At 41.7% G+C, this 27,609-nt stretch overlaps 1 protein-coding gene across 1 annotated transcript in view; it reads left to right on the top strand.

Moving 5' to 3' along the window:
- Window positions 1–27,609, top strand: part of LOC138199160 (protein FAM184A-like) — a gene marked incomplete at its 3' end in the record, with an annotated part of 31,887 nt that overhangs the window by 386 nt on the left and 3,892 nt on the right. The window contains exons 2-11 of the mRNA XM_069151099.1: window positions 1,639–1,797; window positions 3,180–3,419; window positions 4,052–4,135; window positions 5,025–5,276; window positions 8,150–8,285; window positions 10,519–10,700; window positions 14,461–14,646; window positions 23,260–23,382; window positions 23,730–23,891; window positions 24,608–24,729. Of these exons, the coding sequence (XP_069007200.1) occupies window positions 1,639–1,797; window positions 3,180–3,419; window positions 4,052–4,135; window positions 5,025–5,276; window positions 8,150–8,285; window positions 10,519–10,700; window positions 14,461–14,646; window positions 23,260–23,382; window positions 23,730–23,891; window positions 24,608–24,729 (1,646 nt within the window). The remainder of the gene's footprint in view (window positions 1–1,638; window positions 1,798–3,179; window positions 3,420–4,051; window positions 4,136–5,024; window positions 5,277–8,149; window positions 8,286–10,518; window positions 10,701–14,460; window positions 14,647–23,259; window positions 23,383–23,729; window positions 23,892–24,607; window positions 24,730–27,609) is intronic.

Below are 27,609 nucleotides of genomic sequence, written 5' to 3'. Positions count from 1 at the left end.
TTTTTTTTATTGGGCTTTTTCAAGTTCATGTAAACAAAGCAAGAAAGCAACATGCAATTACACACACCACAAGTCAAAGGCAAGGAAAAAAACAACAACAACAGTTGAGCTCAGCAACTATGACAGAACACAGAGGTCACAGGAAACAGTCCATAAGATCAGTTTATCATAGGTAACAAAAAATGTCCCCTTATACTTGATACATACTATTATCCCATCACTCATTACCAGGGAAATGTAATTCTCTCCTCACCGACAGACAAAATTCAGTTTCTTCATCACTCCAGAAGTGAGATATTTCCGTTGCCACCATTGTTTGTGTTTCTGTTACATTACTGCGGAGGTCAGGAGCACTGAAACGCTGGGATAAGATGTATACATGCAGAATCCTGGTTTCTTTCGGAGAACTTTTAGCTAGCATGATTGGGTTTCTTAAAACGGGGGCTTATCCAGGTTTCTTAAAACAGGGGCTTATCCAGGATTCTGAAATGTGGAAACATAAAAATCGGACTCTCAAGTTCATGTAAACAAACTCACCGATTAGAAATATGTCAAATCTGGATCCACAGTATATTTAAAATCCTTTAATATCCTTAAATATCTGTAATATTTAGCTTTGAGGAATGGAGATACTTGAAGAAAAGAGAGGAAACGGCCTCGTGGCTATAAATAAAGATTCATTTAAATAAGTCATGTAATCAATGCTGATGCAGTATAAATCCACGCAATGACTTCTGGAATGATTGACAGCTTTTCTAGGTTAAAAACATTAAATATTCCAGTGGAGCGCTGCACTCGGAGAAAGCTTTGATTTTTTTGTATTTTTTTTTTTTTTTTTTGTGGAGTATTGATTTTAAGCCGAGATTTAAACAGCTGAAAGGACTGCAGAGAGGACTCGCCACGGTCAAGAGTCATATTCAGGTCAGTCAGGACCAGACGGGATCGGTAGATATATCTCATTTATAGCTTTAAACTACATGTGGAGCTGCACCACGTTCACATGGCGGCCTCAGACCACATAAAAAAAAATTATTCCATTAATATTTAATCAGCCAAATATGAATTATTTAAGTCTATATGTCACCGTTCCTAATGAGAACGACTTGCTTCCCTGCGAGTAATCAGCCAAACTTATATACGCCAACGTTTCCGTGCTATATTTTCTCCGCAAAGTCTCCCCGGGGGCATTTTCACTGGTGTGCTTTGAATGCGATACAATAAATTTAACCCAAATTCTATGTACCTATTTAATCTTTGAATTTCCACTCTCTAGTTTGTTTGTCATGACGAGGAGGCCCAGGGACAAAATTTAAAATCGGTTCAGATCAGCCGATCTATTGAAAAATGTCATTTTAATTCAAGTTGAAAGCCGTCATGTTTTATTCACCAAGGAGACGGTTACGTTTTTATAAAAAAAATTTGCCGTCCTGTTTGTCGGCTCGTTAGTTCGAGTTATGTTAAAGTTTTTTGCAGAAATTTGAAGGATTTCTTAAAATTTTTTTGAACTTAACGCACCATTAATGTGACATGTGTTTTCCCGTGGATTGTAACATTTCCTTCATTATTTTTTCTCGATTTAAAAACATTCAATTTGAAGGTTTCGCTACGTCCCACTGAACCTTTTCTCATGTTTCCCAGTACAAGGGCAAGATCAGCGACGAGATGGACCTGAAGAGGCGGATCCAGTCCCTGGAGGAGTCCATGGAGCTCCACGAGAGGATGAAGCGGCAGGCGCTGGCCGAGTTCGAGAGCTACCGTCAGCGGGTGGAGGACATGCAGCTCTGCACCGAGGCTCAGGTAGGGCGGAGGGGCGGTGGTGTTGTGTGTGTGTGTGTGTGTGTGTGTGTGTGTGTGTGTGTGTGTGTGTGTGTGTGTGTGTGTGTGTGTGTGTGTGTGTCAGCTGCGATCTCGGGAGCCTGCAGTCACAGCGGCGGGTAATCAGCATCATATCTGTTTCTCCGGCCCGCTGTGAGGCGGGAGAGTCTCTCTTGGTCAGCGTCACGGCTTTTTCGCTTCGACGTGTGGATCTAGTAGTCGCTCGCGCTCAGAGCTCCTTTGGGCCTCAATTTATCATCTCATTTCAAGTGTCCCGTGTAAAAACACAATCCAGATCCAATTTAATACACTCGAGTTTGCATTTAGCCTGAATAGTGCTGTGTACCAAACATAGACTTTATAGAGAAGAAAAAAAATTAAGCCGATTCCAAAAAGAGCCTTAAGCTGCAATGCCACCGACTGCCACTAGAGGGTCGGCTCCAAAAAAAAACCTGCGGCTCCATAGACTCCCATTCATGTTCTCATGAAATTCTAAGTCAATAAAATGTTAAAAGTTTTCTGCATGTCATTTGCCAACTTCACTTCCAGATTAGTGCACTGGCGGCCCCATCTGAAAATAATCCCGTCATTAATTATAAATTAATTCGAAAATAATCCTCAAAAAGACGTGTTTTTTGGGGGCGTGTCCATTTGATTGACAGGCCTGTGGTGCAGTCAGGTTACGATGCACGACGTGTTAAACAGAAGTGACTGTCAGTCCTTTAACCTCCGCCTGAACGCCCCATCTGCACCTTTCTACGCTTGTGTTTAGGAACAAAGATTGCACCTAGTAATTAGTGCGAGTCTCTGATTGCGTAATTATCTGCTGCCTTGGTAAATGAAATGTTAATTTCAGACTGTGCAGCCAAATTAAATAAAAAGACATGAAAATAAATAGTTAAATCATCGCTTATTATGAGCCTCACCTACTTCATGTTCCTGAAGGGTTTTTTCCCTGATCAGTAGCTTTAGAGGTTACCTATTTATTTATATTGAATAATGATAATTAATAGGGACCTCGTCGATCGAGGCATCCTGACAATAATAACGTCAACGCTGTTTGATGTTTCTGGACAATGACATTCTGAGCGCTTCATGTTCAGGTAGTTTCGGCTCTCGCTGGTTTTCAGAGCTGATTTAAAGCAGGCAGGAGGAAAGCCAGAAGGTCAACCCCCCCCAACCTACCCCACCTCCACCCCTCCACACCCCGCCCCGAAGCCACCCAGCTCGGACCGTTTTTTTTTTTTTTTTTTTTTAATAAAAGTTCCCCCCCACCGTCTAAGAAGCCGACAAAACTCATAGCTCGAATCCCCCTCCCCCCCCCTGTTAGCTCAGCCCTTTCGTCCCCGTGTCTCCTTTGGCAGCACACGCAGCGGGTGGTGTCCATGTCGAGGGAGGTGGAGGAGATGCGGCGGTCCTTCGAGGAGAAGCTGCGCACGTTCGGCCAGGCCCAGGTCCAGTTCGAGCAGGAGAAGAAGGCCGCCCTGGAGGAGCTGAAGGCTCAGCACAGGCAAGACATCCAGGAGCTCCTTCGCAGCCACCAGAGTCACAACGCCAACTACAGCAAAGACCAGGAGAAACTGGGGCAGCTGCATAAAGCCGAGGTAAACTCAGCAAACTCCCGCAAATATAAAAAAAACAAAAGTAGAGCAGCTCCTGAAAGCCAGAGCAACAAAAAACCCAAACCGCTACAGGGGGGAGACCAAAAGGAAAACAGGACCGCCGTGATTACTAAGCTATGAACCATTTGTGTACAAAACCAATGAATTAATCTGACAGAACAACTTCAGAGCAGAGCCTCACATTGTGTAACGTCCTGCAGTGTTTCGACTCAATTCAGTCTCTTCACAGGAAAGTAACAAAAACAACCCGGCATCACGGCAAAGCGTGAAATGGACACGCCGGCCAACTTAAGGCGAAAACGTGAAAAAACAGCCACTAGGCGTGAAAGTTACACGTTTCCCCCTTGCCCCTAACCACGTGTTTTAGCTACAAGTTTCATTTTCCTGTAAATCACATGGCTGTATGCAATGCAGTAGGTTTCATTTCCGTCCACTACAGGAAAAACGTGCAAGTTTCAAAAAGCGTGTCTATTTCACGCTTTTGCCGCGATACCGGGCTGCACAGAAGCATCCCACCGCTTCTTCTTCTTTTTTTTTTCTTTTTTTTTAAAGATGATCTAAATTATTAATTTCTGAACTCCGACTTCTTCACACATGGATCTTCTGTGCTGCAGGTGGATTCTCTGACGGAGCGGGTGGATGAGCTCAAACAGGACAAGAAGAGACTGGTGGAGGAGTACGAGGCCAAACTCAGCAAGGTACGGCACCGCAGCCTCTGCAGACGCCTCACATTGCTAACGAGAACGACCCGGGTACAGCGGGTTCGTTCTGACGCTCTAATTACATTTCATGTTTTGTGAGTACGCTCCTGTAGTTTACATACATTTATGCATGAGCGTGCACTTTTGTCGGCGTCTGTTTCGTAGCACATGATGAATCAGACGACAGACTTGATTAAATATGCAGGTATTTATGCAGATGAGATTTCGTAAGAAAAAGTGTTTTTGCTTTGAAATTCTTTTAAAATCCTAAAAGTTTCACACCTGAAGCGTCACTTCATGCTTCTGTTGTTTTAAAATTGAATCCAAAGTAACACCCACAAATCAGAACAGATTCCAATGTTATATTATATCGGCTTTTGTTGCATGAAAATTTCCGCTTTTGAAAACATAATCTAAAAAACACATTGTTTAAATTAAAGCATCCTTTGGTACGTAGTGGTAAAAAAAAAAAAATTTAAAAAAAAATTTAAAAAAAAAGCCCAAAAAATGTCATTTGCTGACATTTTAATGGCGACTGCGGAAAATAAAAAGTGTGATCTGCAGATTTTTGTACTAAAAAAAGCAATAGAAGGATTTCAGCACTGTATTTAGAAGCTATTAATTTCAACACAAAAGCATCCTCGCTGACAATGAACGCTGTCAGCCAAGTCATCTTTGGCTTCAGCTTTCACTTGCATTGATTATTCTAGCACAAGATTTAATTAGGGTGAGAACGGTTTCCAGATTGTCTAATTTGCAGTACCAATTTTCAAAGTAAAAGGGGTAAAAAAAACAAAACAAGATAAAACTCATTCTTGAGTTATTAATTTGTTTTACACCATTAGGCTGTTTGGATTTAAGTGGCTTTCGCCTCTTTGCTCTGCAGGCTCAGGCCTTCTACGAGCGCGAGCTGGAGGCCATGAAGAGAACCCAGCAGCTGACCGCCGACAACCTGTTGGCGTGGAAACGCACCGAGGCCGAGCTGCGGCGGGAGTTTCAGACCCAGGAGGCGGCGCTCCAGAAGACGCTGGGCAAACTGCGGGCCGAGCTGGCCCGGGTCACCGACGAGGCCCGGGACAACCGGGAGAAGTCCTACAAGCTGCAGGCGTCGCTCAACAGCGCCGACAGCTCCGTCAAGGTGAGATCGAGGCCCCGCCCCCAACATCCCCCCTTCCTCCCTCCACGCCCACAACCAGCTGACATCACCAGCCTGCGCAGTCACAATAATGTAATGGTACCAGAACATCCTTTTAATTTAATTGAAGTCTTAATTATGACTGGCCATATTCTTGATGGAGTTTTTATAGACAGCCTGCAATTTATTTATTTTTTATCTCTGTAAAAGATGGTAAAACAGAGATATAACATAAAAACATTTATTATAGAAATAATGGATGGATTTTCTCTTCGTGGACTAAATAACAAAAAGCAGATGTTTAAAAAAAAAAGTGTCTAACCTTAATATGTACCTCTTAGAGATTAATGCTTCTATTATCTGTATTTTTTATAGTTAACAATGGATCAAATAACGAGGTGGAATTCGAAACAGACCTGGTCAGACGTATTAACGTACGCTTTTGCATGCTTGCAAAAGTAGCAGTTCAGCGTTTTTATTTCCGAGTAGATCCTTTTTTTTTTTTTTTTTGACGAGTTGTCGAGAGAAACGATCAAGGTCAGCGGTGGCTGCGGTTGTTGCCCCGGGAACGACTAATTTCATTAGTTTATCAGAGCAATTAACCGTAACCAAGATAAAAGAAGCGAAACAACAAAGCAGGAGAGGGAACTCCGAACCAACTTCGCTCGACGGCTTCTTTCGTTTTAATAAAACAAAGATGTAAGAAACAGATATGAAAGGATCGGAAACGAGTTTTGATTCCTGCTTGTTCTTTTTTTCTATACGCGGCCGATATGCCGTGTACGTTGTCGAGGTGATATCGTAACGATCTCCTAATAACAGCCTCAGTCTGTGAAACATATCTCTTAATCCTGTAACGCCGGCTTGCCGTCTCGTCTTACCTGTAAAGTAGTTATCTAATGGCCAGTGGCGCTACTGGAACATACGTTTGCTCTCCACTGCTTCTATGAAGGTATTTTTGTTGTCTTTATTATGCAAGCAAAACAAAAACAAAAAAAAATTTGAAAGCAAATTTGTCACCCTGCCATCTAAAATCAAGTTTGTAAGTAAACAAATATATAAATTGAGAAAATAATTATTTGCATCGCAAACAAATTTGCTCCGACGGTTGTTGTTAGTTTTGGTGACGGAATTAAAACCTTTGCTTTTAAATCAAAGCTTTTGCATTCAAGTCAAAAAACCTTCGCTTTCAAAGACGGGATCGGCATTGACAACGTGAAATTATAACCAAAGTGAAAGCCAAGTCGTCACTTTTAAACAAATCACTCGGACAGAGTGATTTAAAAACTCCCGTCTCCTGCGTATGCCCCGCCCACTACATCCAACTCGTAGGTTTTTGATTTAAATGTCGAGGTTTTAGCAAATTTGTTTGCACTGCAAATAATTATATTCTCAATTTATATATTTTAACTTACAAACTTGATTTTTGATTGCACTGTAAGAAATTTGCTTCCAAAACTGTGTTTTGTTGGTTTTTTTTGTAGTTTTTTTGCTAGCATAATAAAGACCCCAAAATACCGTCATAGCTTCTGGCCTGTAAATTTCTCCACGACTCTGGTTAAAGTGAATCGTCTCCGTCACCAGCTTCATCAAAACGGACATCGACGCATTTTACTCAGACTTTACTCGTACTCGTCAAACCTGTCTTGTCCGTACCGGGTACTCGTTTTCATCCGAGTACTCGTCTCGTGCCGAGAAATAACCGAATTTTCCGCCGGGACGCTCCAGCTTCCTGCTTTCAGTGTTTGTTTGTTTTCTGTCTCCTTCCTTTCAGTTTATGATTTAGGAGGTTAATCGTGAGCAAACGATCGCCGGGAGAAACCGAGACAGACGTAATTAATGGCCGAGTTCTCCGCGGGCTTCCGTAGGACGCCAAACATTACAAATCACCCCCCTCCCCTCTCCCCCCCCACCCCCCCCACCCCGAGTGAAACATTCCAGTGAAGCTGTGTTAAATCGCCGCCGTCTCCCGGACGAAACACTTCACTCTCGGGTGGAGCCGGTGGAAGATAAAACAATAAATCACCCGAAGCGAGGCTTGTTGTTTTTTTTTTCAGGGACGTTTGCGTTTTTTAAATGGAAATGCAGCGGCGCGTCCCGATGGGGAGGATGATGATTGACAGGAGCGAGGCTGCGCGTGTTTGATTTTTAATGTGATGTGGGCTGAATGCGAGTTAATCACCGAACGTCGTCCATTAGTTGTTTTTTTCCTTAACGACGAGGAAATATATCGACAATAAATAGAAAATAACAAAGAGACTGAACCGTTGACATCCGGCATAAAAGGAGAATATATTCAACATACTTTCTACTTTATGTTGGGATGGGCGGCGGGGGGGGGGGGGGCACAAACAACCCCTACCCCCTAAAAAAGGCCTTGGTTACACCCATGGTAATGATAAGGTTGAGGTTTCATTGTCTTTTGCCGAATCAGCAGTAATTAAGTTTGAGGCTATTTGACGGGATTGAAAGATGTGAAATTGCCTCTCTTCTTTTTACAGAGCGCTCAATCACATAGTTACTGTACTGTAACGTGTGTGTGTGTGTGTGTGTGTGTGTGTGCGTGTGTGCGTGTGTGCGTGTGTGTGTGTGCGTGCGTGTGTGTGTGCGTGTGTGTGTGTGTGTGTGTGTGTGTGTGTGTGTGTGTGTGACTCTAGTTCTTACTGAGCTGCAGTTGAATCTTCAGTATTATCAATATACAAACTGATATTTTTCACTGAGTTAAGATGTCTTAAAAAGTCGCTCAAAAACTTCCGGCTGCACCAAGATAGCGGTACATTAAATATGTATCACTTTTTATATTCATGTTTACATTTAACTTTTCGCCGTTGCTGTCAGTTAAAAGTTGTCTCTCGTGTCTCCTCTTGTGTCTCCAGGATTTGACCAAGCAGCTGGACGAGGTGACCCAGAACTCCGAGATTGTAGAGATCCGTCAGAAGGAGGCTGAATGTGAGCTGGAGGCGGCCAGAGACCGAGTCCAGCAGCAGGCCACCGAAATCCTCCTCAAAGCCAGTAAGAACCAGAAACCTTCCTGTTCGGTTCTTTCTTTTCTTTTCTTTTCTTTTCTTTTCTTTTCTTTTCTTTTCTTTTCTTTTCTTTTCTTTTCTTTTCTTTTCTTTTCTTTTCTTTTCTTTTCTTTTCTTTTCTTTTCTTTTCTTTTCCTCTGGTCTCCTTTCCTTTTTCCTTTCCTTTCCTCTCCTCTGGTTTCCTCTCTTCCTCCTCCTCTCCTCTCCTCTCCTCTCCTCTCTCCTCCTCTCCTCCACTTCACCCTGAAGATGCTCTCCAGGCTTGTCATGCGAACTCATCAAACATATCCACTAACAGCCTCCCTCATCTCGACTGACACATCGCAGCCTGTCAGACTTTAACAGCGTATTCCTGTATTTCCCGGTTAATGGTCTCCCCCCCCCCCCCCCCCCCCCGCGCTAGAGGAAGCCTCTTCTCGCATCAATTACGCCTCGTTTGAGGCTGGCGTGTTTTGCGTGCACACTTGCTTTTGGGGTAAATGTTTATCGCATGTTAGAATCTGATTTAATATCTTCTCGTGTCTCTCCATCAGGACTTTGTGCGAAAAACGACACGACGTAAACATTCCCGTCTGACAAATGTGTGAGCGTTCGCCAGCCGAATCGTGTTCGGCCCATTAGCCTCGATGAGCCTTCTTTTCCTTCCGGAGCTTCTCGCGTACGAGAGACACAAACAGGAGCCAGCTGGTGAAATGCGACCACGACAGTCACGTTAGCCACGACACAAAATCACAGAGCGGCTCAAGGTCGTTCAGAAAAAGAAAGAAGTTTCACAATTCAACCGAAACCACAGCTGATTTTCTGTCTTTTAACCAGCTGTTTTTTGTGGGTTTTTTCTGAATTTTATTATGTATTATTATTGTTGTTATTTTTTGTTCTTTCGCCTCTAGTTTCAGGTTTGTTGCTTAGATCTGGGTACTCTGGCAACCGTAAACTAAAATACCATAAATCAAAGTTTAACCAAGAGGGAGCTTTTTGTTTTTTCTTCCAAATTATAATCCGTTTTTCTGCGTTTGTGTTTTTACGGTTTATACGTTGCTATAGTAACTGGTATACTGGCTAAAACCAAATAAACCAGAAAAATACACTTTTGGGTCAAGCTACTTAACTATGTAACCGTGACGGCACCACAGGCCTGTCAATCAAACAGACCCCCCTCCCCCAACAAAAAAAAAATTAAAAAAACAGCGGAGAGTCTATGGAGACGGAGGCTTTTTTGGAGGCGACCTCTAGTGGCCCTCTGTGGTATTGCTGTTTTAAAGCACTTCTGCGTTGGCCTCATTTTTTTCAGACCCGGAAGCTACGTCCAACACTTTGGTTCAACTCTTAAACCTAAAACAGTCTTTGATTTTCCTGAAACGTTGAATTAACCGCTCCGACCTGCTGCGGCAGCTTCCATGATGATTGAAGACGCTATTGGCAAGAAATTGTCACACTCAGCCCAATTTGGCAGGTTTTTATTTTGTTTTGGCCCCACCACAAATTTGGACAAGATTACTGCTTATTCTTGTTATTTCTCAAGTGCTGTGAAATCCAAAACCATAATGACTAGGAACTGTAATTTTTGTGCGGCTAAAAAGGTACGTAATATGAGTTTTAATTTTTCTCTATTAAATTCCATCGGCTTATAACTTATCTACAAATAACGACGGGATTGTCTCTCTCTCTCTCTTTCTCCTGCTGATGCTCGTGTGCTGTTAACGTGTCCTTCGTCTCTGACTTCGAGCTGCCAGTCAAAATTTTGAAAAAACGTTGGCAAGACGACCGTTTTTAACGATGATTTTCGCAAAATAATAAAATGACTGAGCGCGCAGATTAACGAGTGGCGTTTTCGTCATTCTGACATTTCGTTTTAGATTTAAAATGTTAGTTTTCTGTAGAATGTGAGACATTCTAATGAAATGTAATTCCACACAACGTTAATAATTCATTTCTCGGCCCCCTGGACCTCCATCCAGATGAAATGTTTTGGCCTCTGGTCCGGCATGAGCCCGGTTGAATGAATGACATGAAATAAAAAATGTCGATTCAGCGCCAAGACACCAATTTAAAACTCGCTGACGGCGGGTGCATTTTGCACGTGCCGGCTGCATCGGTAAGAATTTGCCGAGAATGACGATACGCCGATGACATTGCTGTCTTATTAGCATTGTTCTCACGCCCGTTCGTCTCTGCCCCCCCACCTCCCCCTCACCCTACCTCATTACCCCCCGCCGCAGGTCAGATAAGCAGCCTGCAGGCCACCCAGATGACCCAGGAAGCCGCCATCAGGGACCTGGACAACGAGCGCAGCCGGCTGAAGGACAAGGTGCTGAGGATGGAGGAGGAGAGGGAGGCCCTGCAGACCCAGAGCCAAGGCCTGGATGAAAGACAGAAGCAGCAGATCCAGTCCCTGGAGAAGGTGTGTGTGTGTGTGTGTGTGTGTGTGTGTGTGTGTGTGTGTGTGTGTGTTGTGTTGTGTTGTGTTTCGTTTGGTATTCATGTCAGGCTGGAAGCGACTCCGTTCTGAATAAGCAATAAGTCATCAAGATGCCGTGACTGAACTTCTCTGTGGACTTTTGCTCCAGACTTGTTTTTCATCTTTAAAATACAAGAAGTGGGTTTCATGACTTTGAGATGATCGAACTTGTTTTAACTTTGGTCCTCTTTATCGTTGACATCATGCGGTTTTTTTTACCATTATGGTTTCTGAGTCAGAGAAACCAGATTATCACATTAAAGAGGACGGAAAAAAAGGAGGAAGTTTGAATTCTCCGGCGTTCCCATGTGACCTGAATGAGGCCGAAGTTGGACTTTCCCCAAAACTCTTTAATCTCCTTAAAAAAAAAATTCTGCCTTTCGGAGAGAAAAACCTCAAAATGAGAGGGAAAAAAAATCATAAATTTCTTCAGTTTTCTTTGTCTTTTTTCTATTAGTTGGAATGTTGACTTTTCTGTGACTTCACACAGACATTGATCGCGTCTCTTGTGAGGTCTTTTTTGCTCACACACAGTCGTTACAGATGAAAAAAAGTCTTTTATTCATATTTTTTGATATATTTGGAGTTATTTGGAGAGAATACAACATTTTAGACATATCTTGTGCATACAAACTCTCCCTTCTTTTTCTGTCATTTGCTAAGGAGCTTCTATAAAATAGTATGCCGCAAAGTTGACAAAACTGACCTGCTGTCACCGAACTGAAAGGGTCAAACCTGTCAATCACAGCATTTACAAACTTTATATTTAAAAATAAAAATGCTGCTTCTCTTTTTCTTTTCTTTTCTTTTTTTTTTTTAAACCAAGAAATTTAAAGGTCAGATGATTTAAGAAACAGTGTCGTCAGCAGACCGACCAGCAGCCAACAGTAAATGTCAAGTGTTGCCGCTTCATGTGTGTTTTCCCGTCCTTTTATCTCTGACATTTGTGCAGTGTAATCCTCCGGGAGCGGCGACGGTTCCCCCGCTGAGCGAGAGCTGCTGCGAATTTGAATGTCTTCCGGAGGATAATAGATCTCAGATCACTTAAACTTTATGGCACCAAACATCTCCCGGAGCGCCAAATGATTTCTACTTAAAATGGAGTAATCGTGATATTTGGCAGAAGAATTTTGTTTTCTAACCACCCCCCCCCCCCCAAAAAAAAATGTGAAATTTACAATTCTGGATTTATCTTTTAAATTTGTTCAAATTTGCTAAAATACAGTTATGTTGAAGAATGACCGACATTGTGACATCAAAGAAAGACAATAGTCTGTAAAATGTGATTACCAGGATTTTTCTTTTATTACCAAAACCTTCCATTTTGTATTATCACCTTCATTTTACATTATTTTTAACAGTACAGTTAAATTATCTACATATTTACTACAAACACAATCTTGTAAAAAATGCATTATCGCTAACTGTTTTTTAAAGATTCACGTGCTATAATAAAATTACATTATTTTTTTACGAACAGTCTTATTGTGATACTGACCTTATTGGCAAATAAAAGACTTTTCAATATCCACCTATTTACAGGCGTAAAAAATAATGATGCTTGACACTATTTAGAAAAAAATCATGTAAATTTACATGTTTTTTTATGGGTTTTTTTTAACTTCTTTGCATTAAATTTCTTAAGAAAAATATTTGTTTTAATGAGTTCTGGTTAAAAAATAAGCCACAATATAGTGAACTAGAGGAGGAGGAACATTACAGATCATTTTTTGCGTTCTGGCTTAATTAGGGACCATTGTAGAAAAGAGCCATTACATTAATGCGACGCATGCTTTCTCTTATTAAACATTGTGTTTTTTTTTCTCATTTACATTTATTTTATTTTTTTCTCTCTTTACAAAAGAAGAAATGAACCTCCCCGGATGCTCATGTCTTATCTTGTGGTTTGGAAGCAATAATTGCACACCAATACGATCGCTCTCTGTTGGGGGAGATTAAAGTGTGTTTTGGTTTTTTTCTCATGTTGTTGCCAGCGTTTGATAATCTGCCAGATACTTTCTGGTTTTAAATACGACCGTTCAGGCTGAATATGATATCAATAATAGATCTTTTTTTAGGACTGGGGAATGTAGCATCTGTTATCTTGTCAAGTGTATTACCACTGACGCACATGCTCAGTCTCAATGACTCAGCAAATGTAAACTTTGATCGGTGCCATTTTGCGGTATCTCGTTGGGTGTAGCTCAGGTCTTGAGGGAAGGAAAACAATATATCAGAGATTTAATACAAAATGAGGGAATTTAGCCGTCTTAAAGGGGCCCTGTGGAGTTACGCATACATACATTATTCCTGACCAAAGCGCGTTGAGTTTTTTCAGTGATTTTAAATCCTGCATTGTTTACATCCCTGTAATTTAAATCTTCTTCTTTTCTGCCTCCTCCTGTCGCACTGCATCACTCAAATGAGGAGATTCTTTTTCAGAAAACAGGGATCCGTTCATAGCTGTACTAAAGTTATAAAACTCCACTGAAAACCGTCAATCCGAGCAGCGTCATCCGAAAGGTATTGGATATTCTAAAACGTCTCGAAGCAAACACGCATAACAAAAAAGTCGGTCCAATTTCACGTTGTATTTATTTTTGACGTCAGGAGAACACCAGAAAATAAAAAACAGATCCACAGCCGATAGATCGAATTTTAATAGTCCGTCACATAACTCTTCCCTTTAAAAACTCTCCCCTTTAAAAAAGTAAATTTTCTCTCAGAGTTTGTCAGCTCATCGTAGGAGTCTCTTCCCGTGGCTAATGTCAGCTGAACTCATGAGTATCGCTGTTCTCATGTGGCATGTTTTTTTGGCGAGATTTATTATTATTTTTTTTTTAATCTATTTCTATTTCCAAGGAAAATCGTGATTCATTGTGACGCCGTCCTTCATTGTTCCAAAGACGAAACCCAGAGCAGTGTCGCTGTGCGTTTGCGCTCTCTGCTACACAATATATGGAGTTTCATAACAACTTAAATCAGGAGGGCTTTCGTTCTTTCTCCTCTGTGTCCTCCAAACGACATCTTTTGACTGTTTTCCATCCATATAGTTCACAGCTTTCCTCAATTTTTCCTCACTTCTTCTTCCTCTTTTTTTTTTTTGCCCACTCCTCTTACTTACAAACCAATCAGTAGCACATCACTAACTGTTATGCGTAATTATGCTAGCCTTTGTTTGTATGACATTAAAAAAAAAAAGAAATATTACCTTATAATAAAAGTGCTAAATCTGCCACCATTATCAGCTTCACCGGCGGATCGTGCCGAGAAAAACAACATCTGAGCAACGCGTCAATACTCTATTCAGAACGACGGCACGATTATGCCGCAGACCCGTAATGTGGGGCTTCATAGCTGCCGTAATCAATAACTCTATTATCGGTAATCCTAACCCAGACTCTCCTCGGCTCGGCTCGGCTCGGCCCGGGGCTTTAAGAATACCAAATGTGAGCGTGAAGTGGCGTGAAAGAGTCACAGAGACAGATTAGTTCCTCGGCCGTCGCCAAGCAAACACCGACAATATGGCCGAATACAGCAGCATATGGCGTAAATGTCAGCCCGCAGCTCTCTGTGTGTGTGTGTGTGTGTGTGTGTGTGTGTGTGTGTGTGTGTGTGTGTGTGTGTGTGTGTGTGTGTCGTCCGTCACGGCAATCATCTTTGAGCTTCACTTAAAATGTGTGTGTGTGTGTGTATTTGTCAGACCCTGCGCGAGGAGAACACGTCCCACGAGAAGGACATGAGCAGCATCCGCTCTCGATACGAAGAGGACGCCAGCCAGATGAAGGAGAGCCAGGCTCGAGCTCTGGAGGAGGTGGGCAAGAAGCACCGGGTGACCCTGGAGAACGCTCTCAACGCCGCCGAGAAGGAGAAGAACCGCCTGCTGGCTGTGAGCGGAGACGCACACACACACACACACACACACACACACACACACACACACACACACACACACACTTCGTCTTTTTTTTATCGACTTTAAGGTGAGGCCCCCGACGCACGGGAGCCGGTGTCGTTCCTTTCATATCGTAAATCGTTCGTTGTAAAATTCAGAAGATAATTTCTTCCCTCTTTTGATGAAAGCAAAAAAAAACAAAAAAACACACGATCTGAAACAGAGGGAGCATCAGCTGGCGAGTTCCCCCATGAATGAATGACTAATGATATCCACAAGATCAATTTTCAGACACGCCGCTTCTTGAGTAATCAGCGGTTATCGCTGGAAAAGCCGAGAGAGGAAAAAAAACAAAACAAAAAAAGCAGCTGTATGTTGTTCTTGATCCGCGTCGTTTAAATCTCGGGGGTCATTTCAATCCACAACGATTCCATTTCTCGGGGGATGAAACTTGATTTTTCTTCAACTCGGGTCGAAGGAAATGACGTCTTTATGGGCGCCGGACGAGAAAACAAGAAATGACTTGTAGTGTCGTGAGTTTTTTTTTGTTGTTGGGTTTTTTTTCAGTTTGTGCAACAGAAGGGATTGTTTGTTTTTCTGCTCCTTCTATTTGTCGGATTTGGTGTAGCGACAATATCATTTACAGCTGCAGATAAATGATCTTCGAAGATATGAAGCCTCGTTATAGATTTACCGACTCAAACGGGATGGAAAGCAGTTGCTGATATTTACTGTTACGCAATAACCGATTTGTTTTTTTTTTTGTGGCAACTTTTTGGTCAGTCTTGGGACTGACTCACTTCTCTACCTTTTGGCCACCGCAGCTTAACATCCAACCATCACAATATTAACATAATTATTTATTTAAACTGGTATTTCTGGCCAATTAGGTCCCATATTCCTTCTCTTTTATGTTTTTTTTTTTTTTTTTGGTCACTGCTGAAGGCAACGTCTGGCTCTTTAGCTACTAAATGCTCCCCTACGCTCAACTGTCAGATGTTAACTGTGTCTCCGAGCCATCTGCTGCACAGCAGGTAGTGTATTGTGGGTCTATTAGAGATTTATTTAGATTTTTTTTTTTTTTTTTGTGAAAACTAAACTGAGAAGAGAAAGAGTGAACAAAAACACTGCGTTTGCAGGCCGGACGGCTACAGGACGACCCTAAAGAAGTTGTACATCCAGGTCATATTTCTCTGCGGGTTCGTTACTACGACCACCTTTCACGTTAACATCTAGTTTCATATCTTTCTTAACAGAGAACGATTGAGCTTTAAATACAACATCTGGATACCTTTTTTTTTTAAATTTTCTTTTTTTTAACTCCGAGGATGTGGTGACTTTTACAATGAGCACAATTTCGATTCGGTACCGTTCCTCTTGCCCGCAATCCACCTGCTGCTAATATTTCCAACATTATTAAATCATAAAAAAATAAATAAATAAAAAAGTAACATAATCAGAAATGACTCAGTCAAAATACAAGCTGTCGGCTCTCGCCGCATTCTGCCAAATGATTTTGGCCCGTGTCACGTCATTCAGTCTGTTGATGTTATATGTGTTAATGAATGAGTCCTGATTATGACAGACAGACGTCCCCGCGTAGTCTGCATATGTTTTTTAAGAATGACAAACACGACGCCACTGATACCGATGCCAGTGTGTACATGTAGTGTACAGTGTGGACAAATCTGCATTTACCATTGAAATAACAACGATCCTTCGTTTGCTTCCCACGATGTACTTTATTGCAGTATTTTAAAAGTAAAAAAGACGTTTGCTCAAGTAATGTTTCTAAAAAGTGACTTCTACTTTTCCCAAAGTCATTTTCTGTTAAGATATCTCTACTTTTACTTAAGTGTGGCTCGCTGGTACTTTTTGAAACCACTAGCAGTCACCAGTCAGCCTCTCTACCCTCCAACCTAACACGACGTCGTTCACCGACTGCACCATCTGCCACAAAGGCTGGAAAGAAGCTATTTACTGTTTTGAAATGTAAATTCGTAGCATCTCACGAAGGTCTAAATATTGTTTCAGAAGCCTTTCTTTGATGTGATTAAATGAAACACCGAATACTGGGTTTGGCATTTAATTAATTTTAAAACTCAGGTGACGTTCCCTTTGAATCGCCTTCTTTCAGTCTGTAAAAAAAGACAATTTCCTGTTTGTACCTGTCCGTCTCCGTCTCTTACACTCAAAGACTGCAGAGAAGATGTGCCTTCTTATTTATTTTTTTATTTAGAGAGGCTGAACAGTGTTTGAAATTGGAAATCTATTGGGACGAAGATGATGGTTTGATAAAAAGAGATAGAGGGAGCGAAGCTGTCGCCACCCGGAGACGAATGGTTTTGACTTTGCTTGGTGCCGAAATGCGTTCACATTTTTCAGGATCGATCGGCTGGAGTGGCGGGATGAATTACACCTAAAATGACCCGAGAGTTACGTAAAAGGAGATAAAGTAAAAGTACCGAAGTACGGTCAGCAAAATGTACTTAAAGTGTGAATAGTTAGAGGACTAAATTCTTTAGAAAGTGACCTCACTGCGCAAGTCGATATAAAGGAGCACACATAATATAACGATGTCTAAAATGAATACTGAGAAGTTGAGAAGTTCAAAATGAAATCTGCATTTTATGTGGGTTGTTTATAGACTGAAATACATTAAAAAAAAAAAAAAAAAAAGGCTGTAACAGTGACTAAGAACCTGGCAAACTCAAAAGGAGGAAACGCAGCCTACTGACGTGGGTGCACGTTTATATTTATCACCCATAAATGTCATCCAGGGCAGCTCAGGGCTCACGTAACCTGAGCCGGTTGGAAATGCGAGGAACCCGGAGCAGCTTATTACCTCACAAACGAGATCCGGGAAAGACAAATAGAAATAAAGTCTCAGCGAAAAGCGAAGTTGGCGGCGTCCGACGGGAGAACGAAGCGTTAAAAAAAAAAAGACGTCCGTCTCTTCGCACACAAACACACACACACACACACAGCTGCTCGGAGCGTGCCGCTCGTGCAGGAAAACAATAGGAAACTAATTAGATTAACACGCCACCTACACGTGTGAGGAAGTGTAAACAAAAAAAAGTGTTTCTGCGGAGTATTTTTCGTTGCCCCGAGGCGTTATGATTGCAGACTGTCCGTCGCGCTCTTGCAAACGCGATATCTCCGGAACACTTTGAAGCACGTCGTTCAAATGAGGCACGAACGTTCGCTCGGGCTCGGGGGTGATGTCGGTAGATTTTGGTGGTCGAACGTCACGGTGACCTCTCAAAACGCAAGAATTCGTACGCTGATCACGACAAAGAATTCTCAATAAGAAGGATGAGACACGAGATAAGATGAGATCAAATAAGATAAGACGTAAGATTTAGATAAGATTTATTTGTCAAATTTATTAAGATGAAATAAAAAGTTATAAATACACAGACACGAGCATGCTATATACACAAAACTAATGAAATACACGACTTATACACTGAAATGTAAAGAAAAAACATAATTATTGCACATAGCTGATAAAAAATAATATCGTTAATATTAGGAGGTAATGAAGTGATGACATTTTATATGCAAAAGGTCAAAGGTCAACGTCACTGTGACATCATTATGTTCTGTAAAAAAAAAACTTCTAGCCATTATTCAGCACCGTAACCGAGGAAGAGACGGGGAGCTGGTGATTCCATATCGGAAGCATCGTCTGCTGCCATGGCAACAACTTTGTGTTCTCTCAGATTTATTGGACAAATTCTTTCAAAATCTTCACGACAAATATTATATGAGATTAGACAGACATGGATGTCAACTGCAACTCTTCTGGTTGGAGGAGGCACCAGACCACAAGGTGATAACTTGCTTCACATTTTTTTAATCAGGCTACTTTAAATGACAACTCTTGAGTTTTCTTTTTAGAGTGAATAAATCGTTTAAACTCACCAGGAAATAAACCTTTATGAAAGGTGTGGAGGGGCGGCCAGGGGGGGGAGGTTTGACATTTAAAAGGGCGCAGTACCTTTCGATTTAAATTTGTGGTCCTGCTTTGGTAGTGATGACATTTTACTGCACATAAAACTGCAAGTGGAGGATAAAGTAAGTAAAGTAATATAAATTAGGACAAAAATGATTTGAAGTTGAAAGAGATGGATGTGAGCACTGGGCTGAGGGAAAGATAGACTCTGGCAGCCAACCAGTGTGTGTGTGTGTGTGTGTGTGTGTGTGTGTGTGTGTGTGTGTGTGTGTGTGTGTGTGTGTGTGTGTGTGTTTCTGAAACTTCCAGCATCAATATTTTACCGCTACTTACTTAGCACACCCTAACAGGCCTTCAGCTCATACATACAGTACACTACCACTTCTTCGATGGCGCTTTTTACACTGCGTGTCTGCTGCATATTCTGTAGTATATATTTTTACTCTGTTGCCTTTTTTTTTATATATATATATATATATATATATATATATATTTGCCCTCCTGGGAATAACACGAGAGCTTCTATTTTTGGAAACTGGAGAGTTTCTGCTTTTTTTTTTTCTCTCCAGCTAAAATAAAAGTTCTACAAAACAGGTTCAGGAGAAAATGTGATTCACTTGATTCATATAATAGGAAGTCGTGTGACTGTGAACATTTCAACCTTCTTTTCAGAATATACTAGAAATTCAGAGGGTACATCAAATGAGTTAAGAGACAGATGTACTAAACCTGTAATATATTCACTTTTTACATTCAATTTAATAATAAAAACTGCCATTGTGGAACATAATGTAATCATTGACACTGTCGGAGAGGTGGTTGGTCATTTTGTAAGGCTGTAGTTGCATCTGATTGCACTGTGTTGTTGTTTCTCTGTATGCGTGTAATTGAAGATGAATTATTAACAAAAAAAAACTTTCAGTTTAATGCAACATTCAAAGTACAGCATTAAAATGTAATTTTAAAATGAATTAAGTTACAGCTCCAGCAAAAACAAAACATTTTATAAATGAGATTGTATTCATGGCCGGATTATTCTTGCACTATTTTTGCAATACATTGTGTTTATGTCTGTACTTTAGTTGTTCGGGGTACCAGAAGCTACCAATAATAGCAAAGAAACAAAACAAAACTTAAAGTATTATCACAGCGAAAGTATAATCGATGCTGTGTTTTGATGTCATATATCAGTACAATGAATAAAACAACAGTTTTGATTTAATAAGTGACATCCAGAAATGCTTGTACCGGTTAAAATAGTGGTAAAAAAAAAAAAAATTTTTTAATGTATTTTAAACTGAGTGACAGGACAAAATGAAAGTGTCCGAGAGCTACTCATGTTTAATAACATTTATTCACATAGCTGAGCTCCACCCAAACCAGCTGAATAAGCTATTAACTATCTTATTAATTATGGTTCAATTAATGGCTCTAGTATAACATTTAAATACAGGATAATATCAGATTAATAAACAACTTGCACTCGTTGTTCTTGTTCCTGATATTCACAAATGCCAAGATTCCACCATCGGGACGACTTTGTATCCGATATGAGACGGTGAAACTGTCCCCGAGGGTGTACAAACCGACCTGGGACCAGTTTAATGAGCCCGAGGCTTAGTTGTTCCGAACCGCAGCCTACCATTAATTTGACTGCAGCTGAGGCGCGCTGTTCCACCAGCCCGAAATAGCCTCGCGATGATGATGATGATGATGATGATGGTGGTGGTGGTGGTGGTGGTGGTGATGCCCAATCTCCACTGCGCCCTTCACTCCAGTCGCACACATCCACGTGAAAAGCGAGTGATCAAGTATTCTCTTGCATCAAAGTTGCATAATGAGGGCGTGTTTTTAAATGATATTCCACTGTAGGCCTGATCAGAGCCAACAGCTACATTAAGAGAAGGAGCGTTATGCATTTCCATAGTCATTAGATATGCGGCCCATACGAAGGTTTCCTCCCTTCTGGCCCCCCGTGTTGATTTCCAGGGCTTCATATTTCCTCCCACCTTGTTCGCAACTGCACAGTAATTTGCCGTCGTTCGGTCCCGCTCGTGATTATGCCGTCAGTTGTCGGAAATGTCCAGATTGAAGCGGTGACAAGCCGGAGGGGGCGAATAGTAAAGCTCCTTTTTTTTTTTTTTTTTCCCTCACTTCCTGCTCCGCCAGTCATCAGATTTCTATCTTTTCCTGCACAGACGGATGAAAAGAAACAAAAAGCGCGTCTCTTCACCCTTCCCATCCTCCGTCGCTCGGTTCCTTTGTCCGATCCCAGTTTCATCACGTCGAGTTAATCATCTTTTCATTCATCACCTCCGTTCTTTATTCACTTTGAATTATAGCGAGAGTCGTCCGTGACACGGGCCGCGTCGGGAATTTGAATGAATGGTTTCTGCCCTGCCTCGGTCTCGCCCTCTAAACTGAGCCGCGAGGTTCGACAGAAATCCCGATCCGACGTAATAGATTTCGCTAACCGTCTGACTTTGTCTGTTTTCAGGCATGTTGTGTTTCACGGTTTCAAAGTAGGATGATCTGATATTGCGCATGCGAAGAAAATTGTGCAATCCAGTTGAGATTCCAATAGTTCAGTCACACTTTTCGAACTTACAGCTCAAAGTGATAAATCCAACGAGATTCACCCAACTCTGCTTTTCACCTCAACATTTTACCATCTTTCAGCTCCACGTTTTGGTTTTACGTTTTATAACTTTGCTGTTTCGGTTGACCGTTAACTCTGGACAAAAAAACACAGCCTCAAATTCTCCACATCTGCTAGATTTCGTAAACAGGCAGCCAGAGGTGGAACGACGCTCCGCCCCTTTTTTTTTTCTCACCAAGTGAAGAAATAAAATGTTCGCAGTTTTCTTGATCCGGTTGAAAATCATTTACATTTTTTTAAGTCGATGGAAGATACAATCATCTCTAAAGTCATGTCGTGCAAAAAGAGCCGATAAAAACAAACAGAAAAGCTATTATTATTCACTTTTAAGGTGTAACGATGGATTCACAAGTCACCATATGTAAGTGAACTGCAGGGGTTTGTACCTACACGAGCAAAACGTTTGCAAAGTTGCGAAGTCAAAGTGTTGAAATCTACAACATGAAGAAATAGAAGAAATAGAAATGCATCCTGACATTTGCCCAAAACCCATTCCGCCGCTCACTTCGCAGTCGTCGCGAGAAAAGTCTTTTTCAAAGGCGCGTTGCAGAGTCTTCGGGCAGGTGGTGGAAAGATCACGGTTTAGTTCGGAGTTACATTTTTGACAGTTTCTGACTTTCTGTAGCATTTCTGCCTGAAATTGATCCAATAGAGAGCCAGTAGTGAGTGTTGGTTCGTCGTTTGGTGCACAGGATCACAGGCTGTTGCTGTTTTTCCAGCATTTTATCAAACCTATTCAGACTGTTTTACGGATGCATCTTTGTGTCAGTCAGTAGTCTTTTTTTTTATTTTATTTTTTTCAGCGAGTAAAGCTAACGGTTGTAACAGTTATTATCCTGCCAACGCGGAAACGTTCCCCCGTGCCGTGTGACCCCCCCCCCCCCTCCCCCCCGTGTCGAGCGAAATCCAAGATGTCATGAAGCCTTGGCCCATGGATTACGGGGATTTTTTTTTTTTCTCTCTTCCCTCCGTGCAGATCCATAAAGTGCTATTCATTTTTATGGGTCACAGCTGTCAATGCACAGAGTGTTTTCTTATGCGGCTTTACAAAATCCATCCTCCTGTGTAATGAATAATGGTGGCAAATTTCACTTTGCATTATCGCAATTTCCCCCCCAGCTGTAATTGTCCTTGGGAAGTAGCAATCATTGCACGGAAACCGTTCCCCATTCATTAGCAGCCATAATATGCTTTATTGCAATGCTGGCGCTCTGTCTCTCCTCTCTGTGAAGGACAAAAGAAAATGTTTGTAGTATTTTTAGAAATTTGAATGAATGTTATGTCAGGTTATGGATCCGGGTCCATTTTTCAGTCTTTGGGGAAATGAAGCATCGCTGCCCGGAGACCGCCGACACATCCGCTTCCTGTTTTTTAGGCGCGTTTGTTGTACGTCTGCGGATGCAAAATGTTGGTCGGTTCCAACAACTGTTTGAAGGAGTGCCGCGAAATTTGGCGCACCCATTCTTGATCGTCCGAGGGTGAATCGTTCAACTTTTCTGATTTGTAACTTTTCAATTAGCGCCATCATCGGGTCGCAGTTTCAAATTGTCCAAACAGTTGTAATGGTAATCTATTGTTCCAGTTTCTCCCGTTTTACCGTTACCTCTCAGGCAGGCTATACGTTTTCAGGCAGACCATAGAAGTGAGTTCCAGTCCTTTGCCGTTTTAATTTTAATTTATTGAAAAAATCTTCCAAAAACATTTCTTTAAATCGTTTTTTATTCTGTAGGTCGACGGACAAAAGGACTTCCTGTTTGGTCTTGAGGACGTTTCATCATCAGAATTATGAATAATTTCAGCTTTGGCTCGTTTTACGCGGATAATTCAGACTTTTTGTAGATGTAACCAAACGTAAATAACAGACATCAACATTTTCACCTCGTGTGACTTCCCCCCCGAAGGTCTCGGCTCACTTTGGCTTCCATTGCGCCGCTGCTCTTGACAGATGTTTGTTTGTTTGTTTTTGTCTCCGATTGGTCTCCCACAGGAGCTGGAGCAGCAGTTTGAGAAGGAGCGCCTCTCGCTGGAGGAGCAGAAGACGCTGCTCCGGCAGCAGCTGGACGAGCTGAGGGACGAGCTGACGTCCAAACTCAACGAAGCCAACGAGGAGGTACGACACGTCGCACTCCCGATTAGCACCGGACCCTTTTGTGCAGTCGGTAAAAGCTTGGAAAGGTTACAGTTATGCATGCGGAAATATAGCAGTTTTAAGCCGAACTGTACTTCTAACGTTGAGATAAAATTGATACCTCATTTCAAACTATGTTGCCCGCGTTGGGCAAAAAGGCATCTGAGCTCGGCTCATTTAAAAATCAAAGGTGGAAACGGTTCATCGAACGCATTTTTGATGGGAATTCCGCCCGGCCGAGCAGAAAACGCCGAAGTAAGTTTGGAGCGGCCGCCGCCCGAGGTTTCAGCGGGGGAGAGGATATCGGTTGATTCCCTCTGCGTCCGCAGGTGTGTCGGCTGCAGCAGGAGGTGCGGCAGGGGGAGCAGGACATCGGGACGGCCGAGGGGCAGATCTCCACGCTGAAGGAGGCGCAGGACAAACTGCTGGAGGAGCTGGACGCCACCCGGGCCCGACTGAGGGAGACCAGCAACCTGCTGACCGCGCTGCAGGTCAGGCACGCGGGAGAAAAAACACCGAACGCGTTTCTCAGCACCTGACCTCAACTATCGCGACAAAATACCCACGTTTAAACCGTAACTTCTCCTTTAATCCAATCGATTTCGAACCGAGCCAAGGCGCTAGGACTGCTTCTGACATCCAGAGTATAACCTATTTAGTCGTGTCGTCGGTCTTTTTGAAACAATACATTCGATCGGTAAATAAAGATGCTTAATTGATATTAAAAAGTGATGGTTTTTTTTTCTTTTTTTTTTTCATTGAGTCTATAAAATGTAAGGAAATGGTGAAAATTGTTTTTGTTTAATTCAACCCAAAATATTCAACAGTTATTCAGTTATCGTATTTCAATCATTTATTTCGGTTTATCTTTTCTTCGATTACTCTGCTATTAAATCTACAATCTGGATTTAACCTTCGGTCATTCAGCAGCGTACACCGTGGTGTTTTTTGTTGTTGTTTTTTTTTGGCAGAGCTTCGTGTCGCCACTCCCGACAGCCAACATGCTGCGTCGCTTATTAGCAATGTCACTCCAAAAGGCTTCAGCCCTTCGTCACGCTACCAAAAAAAATAAAATAAAAAGAATAATAAATCCCAGAATCCCCCGAAGGTTTCAGTGCTGTCTGTGTAACCGGATTCGTTTTCCCCTAAAGAAGAAGCAATTAGACTGAAAGAGGTCTTTCTTTGTGTGTGTGTGTCCGTCTCTCAGGGAGAACTCGAGACCCAAAAGCGTCAACATGAAGCCAAACTCATCACCACCAAAGAAGAAGAGAAGATGAAGATGGACAAGATGGCTCTGGAGCTGGAGCTCAAATGGACCGAAACGCTCAGGTAAGTGTGTGTGTGTGTGTGTGTGTGTGTGTGTTAGATAGATAGAAGAAGACAGTAACACCCTCTGTCTTTTATTTTCTCCTTTTAACAAAGACAGAGCATGAAATTAAGAATTGATGGGAAAATTGAAGTCTGTCTGTTTCCCCATCTTCGTTTCCCATAGTTACGAGACACACACACACACACACACACACACACACACACACACACACACACACTCTGAGACACACAGGTCATCCGGCTTCCCGGTATTGACCGTGACGGAGCATTAGCCTCGGTGGGCTCTGCGACTTCTCGGCTCAATCAAAGCCCAAAGTCTCGGCTGACGTCCGAAGACCTTTTGAAGTTCAATTCTCAAAGAATGAAATTGACCGTTTTGAGTTATGAACTGATGTAGTTTTCACACAGAGAAGTTCGGAGCCGCTAAATAGACTCTGATATTATTTAATATCGAGCCTTCGCCCGCTATCTCAGACCACAGATATATCCTGACTGCAATATGGTGTTTATTTCTACACTTAATTTTGTATTGTTGCTCATCGACGATCCTTTGGTTTCCTTTCCGCCGTCATTATTTAAGTGTGGAAAATGACTCTGGACACTCAGAGCCTTTTACACCATCAAATCTAAAATTCTCTGAAATAGAATTTATAGAAGCAGGGTAAATATAAATAGGTTTACCCTCTGATTTAAGTTAATCATTAGATTATATGTTTCATGTAATGACAGCAGCTGAAAGCATATTTTCTAGTATGACTAAGCATCACCGTGTCTTTGTCTGTACTGTATAAAAACATAAAGTTTGTAGTGACCTGATGTTCCCCTTCCACAGTAAAGAAAGAGTTTTAAAAAGCACAAAAACAAGAGGCCAATAAGTGTCAAGTCTTACATTAAATTTAAGAGAATCGGTGTTAAAACGCCAGAAAGCCTTCTTCTCTTATCTTGAGAGTTATCACAACCTAAATCTGTCAGCCAGCTCTCTCTAGGCAGTTTTTCTTTTTATACCTCCCCAGAACTGTGATGTTTTTGTTTTTTTGCAAACACACATTTTCTTCCAGTTATCTGCCTTACCAAAACATGAAACACTTTGCTAATTTCAGCTTTTTTTTATACTTCATATTTTTGACAGTTTGAAGCAATTCCGGTGTGTAAACATCTTAAACTAGAAAAGCCAAGGTTGATTATGCACTCTATAATATGCAAATATTCTACGATATGCAAATCTCCTACTACAAACCACTATACCCTGTACAGTCTCTGGATATATTTGCAAAACCGCCATCCAAAACATCTCGACTGTTGTACTGGTTCTGGTTTTCCACAAAGAAAACCAGCGTCCCCGAGTGCTTCATAACGACGGCTTTCTGAATGAACTTTGAACAAGTACACATGCGTATCCCAGAGGATATCTCCATAACTAAATTTTACAGTGGGTTTTAAGTCATTGCATTTACTAGGCTGATTGTATGGAGGTCTTTTTTTGCGTCTTTATTATTCTAGCAAAAATAACAGTTTTTAGAGCACATTTGTTTTACTGCAATCAAAAATCAGGTTTGTCTGTAAAAATATATGAGCTGTGAATACATTTTTTTTGATTGCAAACATATTTTCTAATACAGTTTTGGTCACAGAATTCAGACATTTTTGAAACTACACTGTTTGTACTACAAAATCTTTTGGTTGTGAATCAGACCTCTTTGGTTGCAGGCTGAGTTGGATGTAATTTGTGGGCAAAATTCTGACTTCCGTGACCAAAACTAAGAGCAAATTTGTTTGCAATCCAAATTTTGTTTTATTCTCAGTTCATATATTTTTTTACTTCCAAACATAATTTTTGATTGCAGTGCATTAAATTTGCTCTGAAAACAGTTTTTTCTTGCATAATGAATTCACAAAAATACCTTTGTACGATTGTACGATCTAGATTCTTCCCTGGCCCGTGCTTCACCTTTCCACCGAGTTTCACAGAGATCGGGCCGGTAGTTTTTTCCGTAATCCTGCCGACAAACAAACAACACGTACTGAAAATGTAACTTCCCTCGTGTAGGGAATAAAAAGTGACAAAAAACAAACGCACAAGGAAACTTGTGTGACGTCTGGGTGTGACGTTAATTACTAAAAATGGCTCTGTGACAGACAGATTAGGGAAAAAATTCTTCACATTTTCTTAAACAAACTGACTGTCGCCTGATTTGTTGAACACCTAAAAAGTCTCAGACTCATTGACAGTCAGTCTAAAAAGCAGATGTCAGCACACTGTAGAATTTGTTTTTTTTAAAGTACAAAGCAGCTTATTTACAAAGAGCTCATTCCTCTCCTCTCGGCCTCCTCTCCATTAGCTTTCCATTTACCTTCCTTTGTCTTTCCGCGCTGAGCTCTTTATTCTCCGGGAGAACATCTATTCATTCGGTGAGTTGGGGTGAGCGCGCCGTGGTTAGCGAGCCGTCTGAATTAAGGAGCCCTGCTTTTTAATCCCCGTTTCATGGCGGCGACAGACGCTTTGTCTGTGATAGTGTGATCACGGAAAGAGCTCTCCGGATTACCAAATGAACAGAGGAGGTTCGGCGGATCAGTTGTTATGTCTTGGTAGATGTTTGTGACTTTTTTTTTTTTAATAGTGCCACAGGCTCAAGGGGGGGGGGGGGGGGGGGGGGGGGAAATGACGGCGAATCTGTAGGTCTTCCTCATTACTTCACGCTGTAATATCATAAAATGAATCCCATCGACTCGGCGATCCTTTGACCTTCCGACCAGCAGGTCAAAGTTTTCACCTAGTTCGTGAAATATTACCAGATCAGAACATACGTGTCCGGCTACGCTCCCGTTGAGGAATGAAAGAGTTCGTATGAACGACCCTCTCTTGTGGTTTTCACCACATCT

Source organism: Embiotoca jacksoni, unplaced genomic scaffold, assembly GCF_022577435.1.
Source record: "Embiotoca jacksoni isolate LCO1_2020_lvr unplaced genomic scaffold, fEmbJac1.0.p SCAF_167, whole genome shotgun sequence".
Classification (NCBI taxonomy): domain Eukaryota; kingdom Metazoa; phylum Chordata; class Actinopteri; family Embiotocidae; genus Embiotoca; species Embiotoca jacksoni.
This window is presented reverse-complemented; position numbering and strand designations above follow the sequence as displayed.